At 38.5% G+C, this 16720-nt stretch overlaps 1 protein-coding gene across 1 annotated transcript in view; it reads right to left on the minus strand.

The window, feature by feature from the left end:
* The window catches only part of MYH15 (myosin heavy chain 15), a gene marked incomplete at its 5' end in the record, with an annotated part of 103261 nt that overhangs the window by 22467 nt on the left and 64074 nt on the right, over positions 1 to 16720 (minus strand). Inside the window, 5 exon segments of the mRNA XM_081078816.1 lie at positions 3095 to 3231; positions 3234 to 3290; positions 15493 to 15534; positions 15538 to 15714; positions 15718 to 15726. Of these exon segments, the coding sequence (XP_080934942.1) occupies positions 3095 to 3231; positions 3234 to 3290; positions 15493 to 15534; positions 15538 to 15714; positions 15718 to 15726 (422 nt within the window).

Raw genomic sequence — 16720 nt, forward strand, 5'->3', positions numbered from 1 at the left:
TCCTTGATTAAAGATAGTGCTTGGGTACAAAATAGGGTGGCCCCTGAGGCTTGCTTAATAATATGCAGCAAAAGTACCGCGTGTTTGAAAAGGACCTCGTTGTACCTATGGAATCCAGATGTCTGTGTCCATGGGCTCTTTATTTTCTCCTACACTTTGCCATCCTGGACTTGGAACTCAGGATCTCTGAATTCCTATAAGTATTTGCTTACCTTAAATAAGCAATATAGACTTAATTGATGACTTCATAAGGAATGAGAAAAAGAGAAAGTTTGTACTGAACCCCCCACCAACAGTAAGCAACTGTTAAAAATCCTTAGGCGCATCTACTCTCTAAAGAGCTCCTTGGCTTCATGCTTCCAAGGAACATTCTTTGGCTCCGTCCTGCTTGTTCTCTCTTCCGTTTATCATGTGGCACCTAAACATGCCAAAATTCTTTTTTTTTCTCTGAATGTTTTTTCCACCTCAGCTCTTCTGCCCAAATATATATACCCCAATCCATCCTATCATTATACTCACGTAACAGGTCCCCTGGCCCCTAAGGGGGTGCTTTAGCTCCCATGCGCATCCCCTGAGATGAGTGGTTTATTAAAGTGCCTCTTCCCCCACCCCCACAATACAGTGCTTTGGAACTTTTTAATGGATCAAATGTGTTCTCTTGCTCACATCTCTTGCAGGGACACTGGCAGTCCCCCTTCTTACTCATTGCACTTCTTAGATGAAAGGCACTGTGTGTGCCAAAGCTTATCCTGAGCCACTGTTATTAAGCAGAAGGAGGTCCTCAGGAATTCACATGTGCCATACAACCAGCCCAACAGAGCAATGTGGTCACAAAGCCCCTTTTTGATGCAATCCTGACCAATCTGTGTTCAGCATCCAGGAAGGAAATGTGCCCTAACTACTTTTCTTTGCTTCCTGGCTTTCTAAGCATGGTCACTTCACATGTTTGCTTCAATGTCCTTATCTGTTAAGAGGAGGTTCTAATGTACCACATGCTGGCCATAGTTAACAGTACTGTATTATATATTTGGAAGTTGCTATGAGAATAGAGCTTTAATATTTTCACCATAACAACAGTAACAAAAAAAGTCATTATAGGGGGTAGAGAATGTGCTACCTAACTTTATTGTAGCAAAGATTCTGCAATATGTACATGTGTCAAATCATCACATTGTATACCTTAAACTTACACAATGTTAGGTCAAGTACATTTCAATAAAGTCGGGGGGAAAAAGAGGAGAGTCTGATGGTGTATCCCACCTAAAAGAGGAGTCTTGTGAAATCATTACATGTATTTAAACTATTTTAGAAATGTTCCATTGATACCAGAAAATAGGAAATTTACTTTGGGTAACCAACCAGGCTGGTTTGTCCAGAACTAAGGGGTTTCACCAGGGCATGGGACTATCAGTGTTAAAATCAGGCTAATCTGGGGCAAATGGGACAAGTTGGTCACCCTCATTTCACTGATAATGTTGTGTTACATTTAATACCAACTATCAGTTTGCTCTTCAATTTACCAACTATAAGGAACAACTTAGTTGTATAAACTATGCAAGGGGACACAGCAGATTAAGAAACCAAATCTCTATCCTCGGGGCACTTAGAACTCAGAAGCAGTCAACTGGGTCTCAGGTGAGCTACATTCTGCTAAACTATCTCATCATGGAAATCAAAGCCGCCAGTCCTCAACTTTCCAACAACAACAAATAAATAGAATCCTCAAATGTTTTGTGTGGCTCTGCCTCCTTGAGGTGACTTAAAGGGAAAGTATAATATAGATAATGCTTAATTTAACTGATGTTTAAGTTTAAAGAGAAAATAGTCTTCAGCTATTACCATGGTTAGCAATTATTTTTCTTTAGTTGCCATGTACAATAAATAGAACAACAATTGGTTAGTTCCAAGAAATACTTGTGATCATAAAGTAGTCTATATACTTTTGCAATTTTTCTACCCCTCAAAAAAAGACCATCAAACAGAATGACTGGTAGGCATTTTCACCCAAATTCTTTCATCATTAGAAGGACTAAAAATCGTTACTTTAGAATCAAATACCATATTTTAGAAATAAAGAGTCATTTCATTTGAAAGCCCCACTTTTCTGTGGTCCAGAGTTTGTAAAACATCTACTACAGGTATTTTTAGTATCTGTCATCCCAAAGCCCTTTTTAAGTTACTTTGGCCACAGAGATGGATTACTTGGTACCTGTTCTGGGACAGAACACAGCAGCTGTTGAACAACTGCATAACAATATATCTCAAAGATTTAAGTGAAGAACTGAGAAACAATATTTTTGGTTGAAGCTAAAAAGAAATGTATTCATCTGTCCTGGATTTTTGCCGGGCTACCAAGCCTGGGACACATTCTTTTGAGTAAACCTTTAATGATTACAAGCTGGGGTTGGCTTGACATTTTTCTCTCCAACATATGCAGTCCTTCGATCTCTGAGCAAAACACTCCAGCGCTATAACCTGATACGAAGACTTGATTCGTTTGGGCTCCCAAACTCCTGTAGTTCCTGAAAAGAACTTGATAGTCTAACCCTAGAGGTGACCTGAGGATGATTTTTTTTTTTTTTTTATGAAACCTTTGCCCCATAAGGCATGACGACAGATCCTACCATGTTTCCAACTATCCCTGTCCATGTCCCCAGACCACTTCATAGTCTACACATTTGTATGCCAGAGACAAGTGCTTCAATGCATGGAGACCCCTCCATGCATGGATTCAATAATTTTGGTGTTCCAAATGAAATATAGAATTTTAAGTGCTAGCCCATTCTTAAACCATAGCTCATAATCACGTCTTCTATGACGACTTCCCTTGTGTCCCTGGAAAGAGCCTCCTTTCTTTCCCCAGGACCTCTCTCTAGTCTTTATCATTTTGCATAATCACGTTTATTTTTTATCCACTCTTGAGCATGTGCTTCTTGCCACTGGTGGCTGTTTTAGCTTCAATCTCAGGCTTATTCATGCACTTGGCAAGGATTTGTTAGATGCACACATGAGGTCTTAAAGACGCAGTCACTATTCTCATGCTCCTCTGTGTAACTAACTCCAGGTCCAGGGTGCCCTGGCCCGACTCACTCACTTAGCACCCTCCATGTCTTCAGCTCTCTGGATGGCATCATCTTCATACTTCATTCTCCACTGCACCATTTCGGCATTGCCTTTGGAGAGGGCCCAGGGCAGCTCAGCCTTGGCCTCTTGCTCTTCCTCATATCGCTCTCATATTGTAGAAGGTCACCGTCACACTTGGCTGACTGCAGGGCCTGGGCCAGGGCACTCTATGATGATATGGGGAGCAACACACATTGGAAAAAAGGCTCCACCACCATTAACAAAAGACTTGGAGGTGACATCATTTTTTTTTTCTTTTTTCTTTTTTTTAGATAAGGTTAATAACAACCTGCCACACATTTAAGCTGAACCTGAACCTAGTAAGATAATATCAGGAAGAGAATTTGGAACAAGAAGAGAAAGGACAGAGTATCTAATTGCTGCTGTTAAAACAGGAAAGAGAGTTCTATTTAGGGAAATGCCAGCCTGACTATGTGGGCTTCAACAATAGACAGACGTGGAGTTCTGGAAATAGTGGAGAGTGAAAAAGGAGCAAGGAGAATATTCCCTTCATTTAGGCAATAGGATTTATATTTAGCAATATATAAGACTCAGGTCTTGTTTGGACTAGAAAGGACCACTGAGATTTAGTCTAGCATTTTCATTCCATTGATGAGAAAAACAAAATCTTTTGTTTCACAAGTAAATCTCGGAAAACTTTATTACATCACTTTAAAACAACATTATCCAATAAAACTTTCTATAGTTATGAGTATATTCTCTACATAATGTACACTGTCCGATATGGTAACCATTAGCCACATGTACGTACTGAACACTGAAAATATCCCCAGTACAATGTGTGGGCAAAACTGAATTTTAATTTTATTCAATTTTAATTAGCATCAATTTAAATGTAAGTAGCTCCCTGTTGTATAGTAATGGCTACTGTATTTATTGGACAAGAGAGCTGAGTTTAGCTAACATTTCTATCACTAACATGAACATTTCTATCACTAACATGGCAGTCTGGTTAAACTAGCATCCGAGTTCCCAGGAGATAACCTAGTCTAGTGGGAAGAAGCGGGATGTCCGCCAGTCCTCATGTGTCCTTTACACCTTAGAAAAAGGCATATTCTTTGGTAGATGCAGTTCTGTGAGCCCCAGCTGAGTTAATAGCAACCTCAGTCAGACACCCGAGGGTGGGGAATGAGGGGCAACTATACCTAGTGGCCTTGAGAGGGAGCAGGCTTTGGAACCTGATAAGCTTGGCTTCAACTGGGGACCCTTCCTCTTATTTAATATATATTTATTGAGCACCTGTCTAGGGATTAATGTTTCAGAAATAAATGGGACGAAGACAAAGTCTTTGCACTAAGGAGCCAAGAAGGAGTGAGAGGATACACAAAGGAAATATATAACCCAATTAATATAATACAACTTAAATAAAATAGCTAACCATACTAAGGCAATACAACAGATTGACACGGTGTAGAATGTTTGGCTCCTTGTCATCTCCAAAGACCTTGGGGAAGGGCCTTCAAGCAGTGGGAACAGCAGCTATAAAAGTCCTAGGGCAGGAATGATGGTGTCTGTTTAAGAGGCAAAGAGGAGGCCAGGGCAACTGGAGGGGAGTAAATGAGGGAAGCAGATGTACGACCTAAGGTGCAGAAGGAGGCTGGAGCCAGAGCAAAGGGGTCTTGTAGGCCAATTGGAAGCCACTGGGAAGGCAGCCAGAACGCTGTTCTAAAATATAAATCAAATCACTTCACTACATGCTGAAATTCTCTCATAGTCTACTCCGGCCTGTATGACCTTGGGAAAGTTATTTGTCATCTCAGAGTTTGGTTTCTTCATATATAAAGATATAATCCTACCTGCTTTATAAGACTTATATGAAGATTGAGATAACATGAGAGAAGTATCTAGCGTAATGCCAGATGTACAAACCAGGGTAGTCATTTCAAACTTTATATAGAATATAGAAAATGAGAAAAGTAAAGGGAAAAGAATAAAATATTTAAAAACAGAAGTGTGAAGCCTTGATGACCTCACCCTCAGACTAGATGCCTTTGCAGGGAGCTCATACACCAGTGAGGCACTGCGGGGTCTTAGTCACAAGATCCCTTGAATGTGAACTAAGAATTAGCTTGAAATACCAGGGCTCATAGAATTCATCTCTCATGATAGTCATTATGCTTTCACTTCAAAGAAACACTTTCACCGGGGTCACCTACTAGCAACATTATATATTCACTTTGGAAATGACTAATATCTATAATTTATTGACAATTTAAAAGTGATCTTGAGCTCAGCCAGACCCATTGATTTCATTCTGGTCTTTGATTTAATTCCACTTCTTGTTGCAATTCAAAATCAAAGATCCATAAAGAGCCTTGCTGAATTTCTGTTCGAGTAATAATGTAAAATGGAAACACATCCTTTGCTTGCTCTAAATCTGACAAACTAAAGACGCAGTTTGAATCACTGAGGAAGATCCCGATACATAGAAGGTCTAACAAAGTTTTCCCATAACTTCTAGGGCACTTTCATTTCTTCTTTTATATGAGAAGATAGTCAGGCTGACCCATCAAGGACTTTCTTTCTTTCTTTCTTTTTTTTTTTTTAACATATGGTCAAGCTACTGGTGAGAAAAAATAGATACATTACGTTGGTCTTCTCTTCCAGCTGCCCTTTCAGTTCTTCAGTTGGCTGAGTGAAAGTGCTCTTCTCCCTGGAAACTTGGTTTATCAAGCCTCCTTTTCTTCCACCCTCCTTAGGAACTCACCTACAGAAAAAGTTCACAAAGTAAATTGATCAGGGTCTCGCTCATATACTGCCTCCCCCATTTAACGTGTTGATCTAAAGGAAACCAAAATGACTCCTACCCACATATTCTGATATTTAGAAAGGGTCTGAGAGTCCAGTTATCAGCAAAATCATGGCAATGATCTTTCCTGGGACTCTTAAGAGAGCCCTAATAAAGAACTGATTTTAGTAGTAAGTGTTAGTTAATAACAGATAATATTAGCTACCAGTTATGAGACTGTTCTATGCAATAGGTATTTTATGCATATTATCTAGTTTAATTCTCATAACTCCTTAATAACATAGGTATTAAATTACCCATTTTGCAAAGGGAGAAACAGGGCAGCTTACTTAAATGTGACTGAGACATCAATATGCATTGCCAGTAATTGGTGAAGGTAGATTCAAATTAAGTTTTGGACCCTGCAGAACACATTCTTTCTTCTATGCCTGCCCCCTTGTTTATTATGTGTGGCGCTACCAATTTCTGACCATATAATTTTTACATAATTACACTTCTTGGCTTCACTTGTAAAATGAAGATAACAATAAAAGATTGTTAATGAAAATTAAATGAGTGTGAATGTATTTTGTAGACTAATTGCTAAATAAATGTTAGAAGTAGTCATTAAATAGTAGAGAATGTAGCCATGAGAGGGGAAATTCTATTACATTCCAGTCTACCCTCTCTGATTAGCTTATTTCATTAATGATAGGACAGAAATGCTTTGGTTATTAGAAATGGTACTAAAAGCTGAGCAAATCCTGGGCAAAGGCCATTGCTTCTGTAGTACAATTAGTGTAACAATGAAGCTCCAAATGTTTATGACCCCTACCCCTCTTACTACAAAAAAGTTCTAAAACTCTAACCATTATAAGGAAGCACCTGTGTGGGCTAAAGTAGCAATTCCGAAACTTTTTGGTCTAAGGAACACGTCGTATGCTTAAAAATGATTGAGGACCTCAAAGAGATTTTGTTTATGTGGGTTTTACATTAATAGATAATGTATTAGAATGTAAAAGAGGAATTTAAAATGTGTATTAGTTAATTTAAAAATGATAATAAAAATTTTAATGCTGTGTTAACATGCTAACATAAAAAACACTTTTTTTAGGGAAAAAATACTATAGTCTCCAAAAAAAGAAAATTTAGGGCAAAAAATAGCATTTTTTCACATTTTTAAAAAATTTCTGGCTTAATAAAATACAGCTGGATTCTCATATTTGCTTCTGATTTCTATCTTTTGTTATATATCATTTTTTGTTGAAGTATGTGAAAAAAAATCCAGCCTGTCATTGATAAGCAGTTGAAAAGAAAAAGATATTTTCATAGTTTTTTCAGATAATTTGTGACCATTATTTGCTACTACACCAAAATTCAAGAAATAGAAATTTCTTAAGGTTTAGTTGCAATTGATATAGAATAAACCATATCAATGAAATTGTTTACTGTTCCATTAAAATTTATGGGTTTATCTCAAACTTAGATTGTATCTTCTACCCACACATGATTTTGTAACATCATACAATAGCGATTTGAAAAATATATGGTCACGGCTTTATGCAGATCTTCCAAATGTTGACAGATTTTATTATACAATACTAAAAAATCATATTTGTTAACATCACCACTGGTCTCATCAGAAAAGTCTTTAAGACTTGAGAACCATCAAACTCATGATGGCATATAATGTGTTCCAAAATCTAAATTTTTGCCTAAAACCTCCAATTTTATGATTGGCAATGAATAGTGACAGTTATTTCCATGAAGTTCAGGCTAACTTTATTTTCTAAAAACTGTCTGCCAAATATCTAAGTCTGAATAAGCATAGTGTGTTTTTCAATTGTTCAAGTAAATGTGATACTCTGAAAAAAGTCTTTAGTTCAGCTCAGAACTTAATCACACATTATACTTCAGTATGAAACAGAAGTGCTTTATTCATACTTCTGGTTGTGTCACACAGAATATTAAAAAGATATATACTCTGGGTCAAGATGTAATAAGAACTCCAATTAGATTATGTGAATGAAAAAGGGCCACATTCTAAACCTGACAACTTCAGGGGAGGCCTGCATGACCGTCCTTAAAAACTCAGAGACTGGAAGTAACCACAGAGGATGGTATGAAAATGAAAATTCCTAACTGAAAGAAAGTCATGGCAGGTAGTCGTGACAAAGCTTTCTTGACAAAGGTCAATCATTACCTTAACAGAGCCTGTCTGTTGTCTTTTTGCATCTAAGATAACATACCCTCAGAACGTCACAGTAATCTTCTTTTCCAGACCCGTCAAAGCACAGCCACCAGAGCATGAGACCACAGAACCCCTTGCTGTTATCTTGTTGCCCACATACCATCTCTATGTGCTGTACAAGGTTAACTATCCTGTCCATACCAATGTAAAAGAAATGTCTCTCCATTTTGCTTTCTATCCAGTCCCAGAAATTTAACCACTTTGCTTTCTTCGACCCTCTTAATCTAGCACCAGTGGATTTCATGTAACCCTCCTTAGGTCTCCTCCTTTTATTGTAATACATAAAATAAGCTGTAAAACTGCCATTCTCTGGAGTATTTTCTCAATCTGTTGAGAGTTTGCTTTCTAGCAATTGTCATCAGTTTGACTCAAATGAATTCATAAAATTCTCTACAGGTTTCGATGTTTCTTATGTTGAAAATTGCCACAATGTAAAAGATTGGAAAAAATATTGTTTAAAAAATCAACCCCCAAAAACATACAACTATCAATAGTGGTTGATAGTAGAGAGCATACCAAGGGATATTTTTCTACTTCTAATTTATTTATCAAATGTTTGTGGAGCACCAACAAGGAGTAGATATTGTTCTAGGTAATTGATACATGTCAGTGAACAAAACAAAGACACCCCCACCTTCACAAAGTTTTCATTCTGGCAGATGGAGAGAGACAAATAATCATATTTATTATGTCAAGTAAGTAGTTTGCTTTAAGGTATTCAATACTGTGAAAAAAAGAAGCACATGGAGAAAGCAGTTTGAGAGTGCTCAAATATCCCCTTCCCAGTACAGCATATCCTAACTTCCCCCAGGTAACTGATTAACCCTCATCTTCAAGTCTCAGCAGAATGAAGAGGGGATTCCAGACAGAGGAAATAGCTAGGGCAAGACTCTAGGGCGTGATTGTGCCTGCTGTGCGGAAAACAACAGCAAGGAGCTCAACGTGACCAAGGGAGAATGAGAAAAGGGAAAGTAGTGGCAGAGGGCAGAGAGGTAATAAGGGGCCCAACAATATGGCCCTTGTAGACCATTGTACACACTATGGCTTTTCCTGAGTGTAAAAAGAGAAAACCAGAAGGGATGGGCTCACTATTGAGAAAGAGAAAAAAAAAATGCCTATTTCAATGAGGTAGACATTATAAAATGCCATGTCTTGTAGACTGTGGGAACAGCCTCTACCATCTTTTGATCTTGAGTACTGTTTCAGCCAACTGCATATTGGTTTTCCCTTTCATGGAAGAGAGCTAGGCAGGGCCTCCCAACGTGGCATAGAGGTAATCCTTTCCAGACAAGATTATGTTTGTAGACAAGGGTTTATCAGAAGCCTCATTCATCCCCTAGAATCTAAGGGCCCACTCAGGCTCAGTGGTTTATTCATTATCTCAGCTGTCCCCTCCACCAGTCTGCTGGGATTGAAATTCATTCATAAGTGAAAGAGAATATTTACTTATCATTCTCACTCCATAGCTTTGTCTTCTGTGCTGTCAGGTCATTTGCCAACTGAGTCACTTCATCCAGTTTTACATTTTCTTCATTCAAGTGCTCTTTATACAGACTACAGAGCTTCTCAGCATCAGCCTTTGAATTGAGATAAAAAGGCTGAATGTGACTCATAGAATCTATACTGAATTAGCTTCATAAGGAGGGAGGGTAGAGGAGGGATGGTTCCTGGGACCCTTGTGCTCTCTTCTGTCCTGAAGACCACAGCCAGTATTGGGAAAGCACATCTTCTAATTTAAGCAAACACAGTAAACTCAGAGTCTGGGTCCCTAAGAGGTCCCAACAACTTCTCAGGTTATAGATGTCAATAGAGAAACCCAACTATTTGGGTACTGGGACCCTCTTCAGAATTCTTTGTTCTTCTGAAGAAGGACATGTCAAACACTGATGAAGTACATAACCACTTCCTGAAATTATATATATTTAACCATCTTTCTGTACCACTAGAATAAAAAAACTAGCTGTTTTTCATGAGGGTAAAGATTCTGTTTGATCACAGATATTCCTCCAGTGTCTATAATAGTGCCTAGCACATACTAGGGGCTCAATAAACAGAGGGGCGGTGCAAAAGGAGAGGAGGGAAAGACAGGAGGGGATAGGAGAAGGAAGGAAGGATATCCAGAGGGCTGTCCAACCAGAATGGGAGAAAGTAGATGGATCTGAGCAACAATCACTTAATAACAGAAATTTGAACTGTCAAAGCAACATCATCCTCCTGATGACTAAGGTCTCAGGCTCAAGATAACTCTATTCCAAACTGCAACATATCAGACTTGGTTTTTCATGGTTGGAAAAAAGGATATGCCATTCAGCCTTTGCACTTCTACCTGGTTTAGATAACCAATCCAATCAATAGATTCTTGCCATTCTCTGAAAACTAATGCTAGTGACTTTGAAACCTAATTTTCTCAGGACCAAGAGCTGCCAAATGTAAGATGTTGGTATCCTCTTTACCTAGCTATAATTTCTATTCTTGTCATTAACATGATCAAACATGGTAATATGATATTATTGGTTCTACAGATCCACAATTCTGTAGATTTTACATAGCTGTTTTTGTGTTTTGCTCTTTTTTTCTTAAAGGAAGTCACCTATTCTGCCATCTTGAAATCTCATGCATGTTTTCCTTTTTATATGTATTAAATATCAATCCATACAATAGCCTTGTGAGACTTGCCTCTACAAACAAATAGTGCCATAGAAATGGAAGGATAACAAGGCAAAGAAGGGATCACATTAACGGCAATTAAGAAAAGGGTGAAATCTGGTGGTAAAACTAATCGTCTCAATGTTATCCCAATTCTTATGATATAACAATGGCCAAGGACCAGGAACATTTAAAAGATGATGCCAGGTTTGGTCCTCTGGGACACTTCTGAATCAGTAAGTCTTGGAGATATCCATCTGGAGTCTACTCTGTGTTGAACATTGTTTTCCTTAAGCTTACACTAGTGACTGTTCTAACCTCCTTATGAAAGACTACTAGATTTCATCTTCTTATGTCCTCAAGGCCAAATACAATGCTTGACACAAAATAAACTATAAGTGTCTAAGACACTCAAATTATTGCAGACTTTAGTGAGAGGCTGGCCATCATATCCACTAAAGTTTACTTAGAGGTCACAGTCAAGCTTTCCTTATAAACCCTAAATTTGTTTTCTTTTTTTTTTTTTTTTAAGTTGGTCAGCATATTATTCACAGATCAGCAAACAAGTGAAGAACCAAATCAGGTGCATGCCTATTTGGAGACTAATGAGAAAAGTCATATAGTTCTAGCTCACAGATGTTCCATAAGACACCCAGGCTTGTTGGTGGTGAAACCAGACCTGGCAGAGATTCCGTGACTAGAACTCATCCAATGCCATCAGCGTCACGTAAGTTAGAGCACTGATGTTAAATGCCAAGCAGACTCATTTATCCATACTCTTTGATGCCACTAGAAGAAATCTATATTAGTGATAAATCTAACAGTGTTTAGATAGTCTGAAATTTGTAATCATATTTTAAATGTTGAATATGTTAGTTCTCACTTTTGAAAGTTGGCACGCTCATTGTTTTCCTCACAATAGCACTCACGAGTTCAGATTGTTTTATAAATGAAAAAAGACTTAGAGAGGCTAAATATCTTGCCCAAATTCACATAGCTAGGAAGGGTTGGAATTAGGCTTTGAACTGATAACTGCCTGTTCAGATGCAAAAAAAGAAAAAGAAAAGAAAGAAAGAAAAAGATCAAATACTAGATTCCTAATATCCTAGTAGGCTCAAATTGTCATGAATCCTGGGTCACAGAGGAAACTGGATAAAAATATGATGACTATATGAACCATCTTTATTTTATGTTGTCTCCGATAATAAATGACCCATTAACTGTGCCAGGAGGAACACATCCAGGTGTGAGTAATGGCACTTCTGTTTATGGCCCTGAATATGCTATGCTAGGCACTTGTTTGCTGAGAGTGAAAGAACACAGGTCTCTATAAGACAACCTAGTCAGTGGTGTGTGGAAATGGCAAAAAAAAAAAGGAGCCAGAGAATCCCCACTTTTCAAGAGAAGACTGTGTAATAAAGCCCAGCTGGGCTGTTCATATCTGCAGAGTAGGCAGCCACCTGAGCAGACAGAAAAGGTACTTGGCCTTAGACATAGCTTTAAATGGTAAGTATCCATGGGTACTGCTAACCACTGTAAAGTGTTTTCAATTTACAAAGTGTTTTCATAAGCAGGATCTGTGAAGGGCCACGGGATTGTTTGTCTAAAGGTGGCCTGTATAGGAATATGACATTCAAAGAGGTTGTAGCTTTGAAAGAACTTCAAAATGTAAATATAGACATGAACACCAGGAAAGAAGAGGTTAATGGAATAATGCACATTCATTTTAAAGCTGGTTCTTAAAATGATTCATAAAAATGCTGCCTCCCAGAAATGCAGGAACCAATGGGAAGTCAAAATAATCAAAATAATTGTGAGATTGCCTGTAAGTTCTAAATTTCCCTAGGCCTCTCTGTCAGCATAATATGCTTTTGAAAATGCTTCCGTTTCCAATGTACCATTGAGTATTGGCATTTCTGGCATCATAATTCGAGAAAAGATAAAGTAAACAATTCAAAAAAAAAAGTTCAGCATAATGTATATGCCTATGAGAGTGAACAGAATCAATTTATCCCACCAACGAATATCTAAGACAGCAGCAGAATGTGGTTACCCACAGATACATACAGAATTTGGAGTTGAGTCCCATGTCTGCCATATAACTGTGTGACCTTGGGCAAGTAACTGAACCTATGAGCCACAGAATTCCCAAGAGGCATATGTAAAAAGTTAATGCTAATAATTGAATGCACAGATTATGCACTGCATGTGGTAAACATGAGTAAAATAAGACCTAGTTTCTGCCTTAGAGATGATTTCTATTTAAGCAAAGTTAAAAGACTATATAATGCAGCAGTGCAAGAAGACCCAGAAGTGCTGCAGGAATTTAGAAACATAAATTTTAATATGGGAAGTTGAAATTGAGCATTCCATGGAGAAGATTTAGTTTGGAAAAGGCACATTTACCTTGGAACCAGAAGTTCAGAGTTCACTTTTAAGCCAGGACATAATTTAATAAAGCCATGTCTAAGAATATTAATATGGATACTGTATAGGATGGATTGGAAAAAAGAAGACCAGAAGCAAAAAAGATAATTTAGGAAACCACTGCAATAGTCCAGTTAAAAGGTAATGAAAATGCTATATGTGAGTGGGAGTGGAATGGAAAGCTATAAACTAGTGCAGAATTGACCTGCTGTAATAATGGACTGAAAAGCAAAGAACAAGAGAGGAAACAAGTAATCAAGTATGGCCTCAGAGCCTGGGTAATGGGAAGAATCAGAGTGCCAGTTACAAAAATGCCAAGAAGAAACACCAGCTTCAGGAGAAGGTGGTAAGTTTGGTTTCAGGCATGTTGTTTTGAGAAAAAGAAATGATTACTTATCTTTGAAAGAATAATTTAAGGGAACACTATTAAGAAAAGTAGGATAAATAAAAGGCTTTGCAGGGGTTAAAGGAGTGAGGAGGTAGAGAGGTATATGCCTACTTGTGGGAGCTAGTCTACAGAGGTGGCCCTTCAATGAGCCACACTCCCTGATATTCATACCCTTGTGTATTCATACCCTGTGACTCGTAACCAATGGGAGTCATACAGTGTCACTCACTGCAGTGTAAATCTACCTCACAAGAGTCTTTGCAGATTCTATCTTGGTCTCTTGGAATATGTACTTGGTCTTAGTGCCTTGAATTGCCATGGAAGAAGTCCAACTCCTCAGGGGCTGCCAAACTTGAAGGAATCCCAGGCTAGCTACATGGAGAGGTCACATGGAGAGAGAGGTTTCCAACCAGCCCCCAGCTGGTCTAGCTATCCCAGCCCAGAAGCCAGACAGACATGTGGGTGAATAAACCTTCAGATGACTCCAGTCGCAAACACCATCTGAGCTAAGCCTGTCTATCCCCAGAACCAAGAGAGATAATCATAAATTGTTGTATTAAGCTACAATGTTTGGGAGTGATTTGTTAACAGCAATAGAAACGTAGAATACTATTCATTGGCCAAAGAGACATATTAAGGCAGATATGGAAAGACTTTGCTTTCCTCTCAAAATCTAATCACTGGTACCCAAAGAAAGGTCTTTATTTTTAGTTTTTTTGTTTGTTTTGTTTTGTTTTGGTGGGGAGGACGTGTGAATAATAGTTATGGGGAAGAACGTTTTCTTCTTTGGAACCAGAAGGAAAGAAATCGACAAGTGAAAAGAATAACTTACACAGTGGAGAAAGAAGATTTACTAAATGATCTTGATGGTATCAGTTAGATCTTATCATTTATTGAAAAGAAGTGTTCAAAAAGGCAGGATTAGAATCTGAGGAAGGATTTTGTTTTAAAATAAAACAAAGTAAATTTTAAGAATAAAAAACTTCCAAAGAGCAATTAAATTTTAGAGGAAGTTGGAAAGTATAAAATTCATACCTAATGAGTATAGATTTATGGTGACCCTATCAATACTTTTACGATTGCATGTTCCTGTGCAGGAACAAAAGTGTTCCTGAAGATAAACAAGATGTGGACAGGCACAAGAGAATATGGTGAGAGTAAGGTCTTCTATGACCTCATTTGAGCTGAGGAAGGTAAATAAAGCCTACAGGGCACGGAGAGAAAATGTTTTCATTGCTAAGTAAAAGATAGAACCCATATAAAATGCAAAATACATGAGACAGAGGAGAAAGAGAGGATCCAAGTCCTCACCAGATTTATGTTCTAAGATCGTTGGGGTGGGATGGCAGGAATAGTGAAGAGAGAGGTGGAGGGAAAGCAAAGTGACTGTTTCTTTCTACTCAGTGTGGTTTTTAAAGGGAATTAATGCAAAAAAAAAATAATAAAGGGAATTAACGCTAAACATTTTAGGAGCCACTCAATACCTATGAAGAAATTCTTCTATATTTTTCTGACCACCATCCATGAAGATCAAGACTTGCTGTCGGTTTGTCTCTTTCCCAGACGACTTTACACATTCTGCTCACAAGAATTTGGCACTAGCTCTTTGCTCTGCTTGACCTAAAACAAGCCTCCTCTCAACTGCCAGAAAGTAGGGTGGTTGTGACCTGTGATCCGTCTGATACGAATCATTTGAGATGACAGCTTGCAGTGTATAGATTAACAGGTTCAATGAAGAAAGAACAGCTTGCTGGCTAGTTAAAGAGATGCTAGAGGAGATGAGAGAAAAAGTTCTGTCCTCTCAGCAAAACTGTTTATGTCCACCACTAGTGCAGACAGACTCTAGAAATATCTGGGCCACCCTGAAGAATGCTCCCAACACAAAGCAATTTTTCAAGAGAAACATACCACTTGAATAGCCTCAAATTGCAGTGTGGCCTCTTCCATATCTCAGCGAAGCTTCTGGAATTTTGTTTCCTGTTTCTTAGTTATCTCCAGCTTAGTCAAACTTGCCCCTCCTGCCTCCTCCAGCCTTTCATTCAAGTCTTCCAGTTCTTGGGTGAGGTCAGCTCTCTCCCTCTCCACCTTGGCTCGAGTGGTCCTTTCAGCTTCCAGTTCCTCTTTCAAATATTATATTTGAGTCTATAGCAATAAATAATGTTCACTTTTACTAACCACTTGTAGTATATTTTATATTCAAGATCTTTACTGTACATATATAAATTTCTCATCCCTAAGAAAAGTAACATAACACCTCTGGTTCCCATTTAATAGTTAAAGAAGATAGAATACCTTTATACACAATTTTGGCAAACTTGGTTATTTGGTTTCTTACTCTGCAGGCAATTTTTTTTTTTTTAAGATTTTTTATTGGGGAAGGGGAACAGGACTTTATTGGGGAACAGTATGTACTTCCAGGCCTTTTTTCCAAGTCAAGTTGTTGTCCTTTCAGTCTTAGTTGTGGAGGGCGCAGCTCAGCTCCAGGTCCAGTTACCATTTTCTAGTTGCAGGGGACGCAGCCCACCATCCCTTGCGGGAGTCAAACCAGCAACCTTGTGGTTGAAAGGACGCTCTCCAACCAACTGAGCCATCTGGGAGCTCAGCGGCAGCTCAGCTCAAGGTGCCGTGCTCAATCTTAGTTGCAGGGAGCGGAGCCTACCATCCCTTGCGGGACTCGAGGAATTGAACTGGCAACCTTGTGGTTGAGAGCACACTGGCCCATGTGGGAATCGAACCGGCCTTCGGAGTTAGGAGCATGGAGCTCTAACCGCCTGAGCCACCTGGCGGCCCCTTTGCAGGCAATTTTAAGTAGCAGTACATGTGAAGTAACAAATTAGAACTGGTGGAGGACTAGGGACTACTAAAGTGGATGATAATCTGATACCAATAAAGGCAGAATTATTAGACAAAGTAGTGATAAGGACACAGACAGCCCCAAATTCTTTTAGTGTAGGGGCAAATAGCTCTACAAATCTTGATAACATCATTGTATTACACCGAACTCACTGATGTTCATTAACATCACTGTAAATAATTAGGCATAAATTAGAGTAGGGGAAAAAGTAGAATCCATTTTAAAACATGTTTCCTTTCCATTAAATAAGAATACCATGATTTAAAGGAAGTTAATTTCTAG

Source organism: Rhinolophus hipposideros (assembly GCF_964194185.1).
Source record: "Rhinolophus hipposideros genome assembly, chromosome: 2".
Classification (NCBI taxonomy): domain Eukaryota; kingdom Metazoa; phylum Chordata; class Mammalia; order Chiroptera; family Rhinolophidae; genus Rhinolophus; species Rhinolophus hipposideros.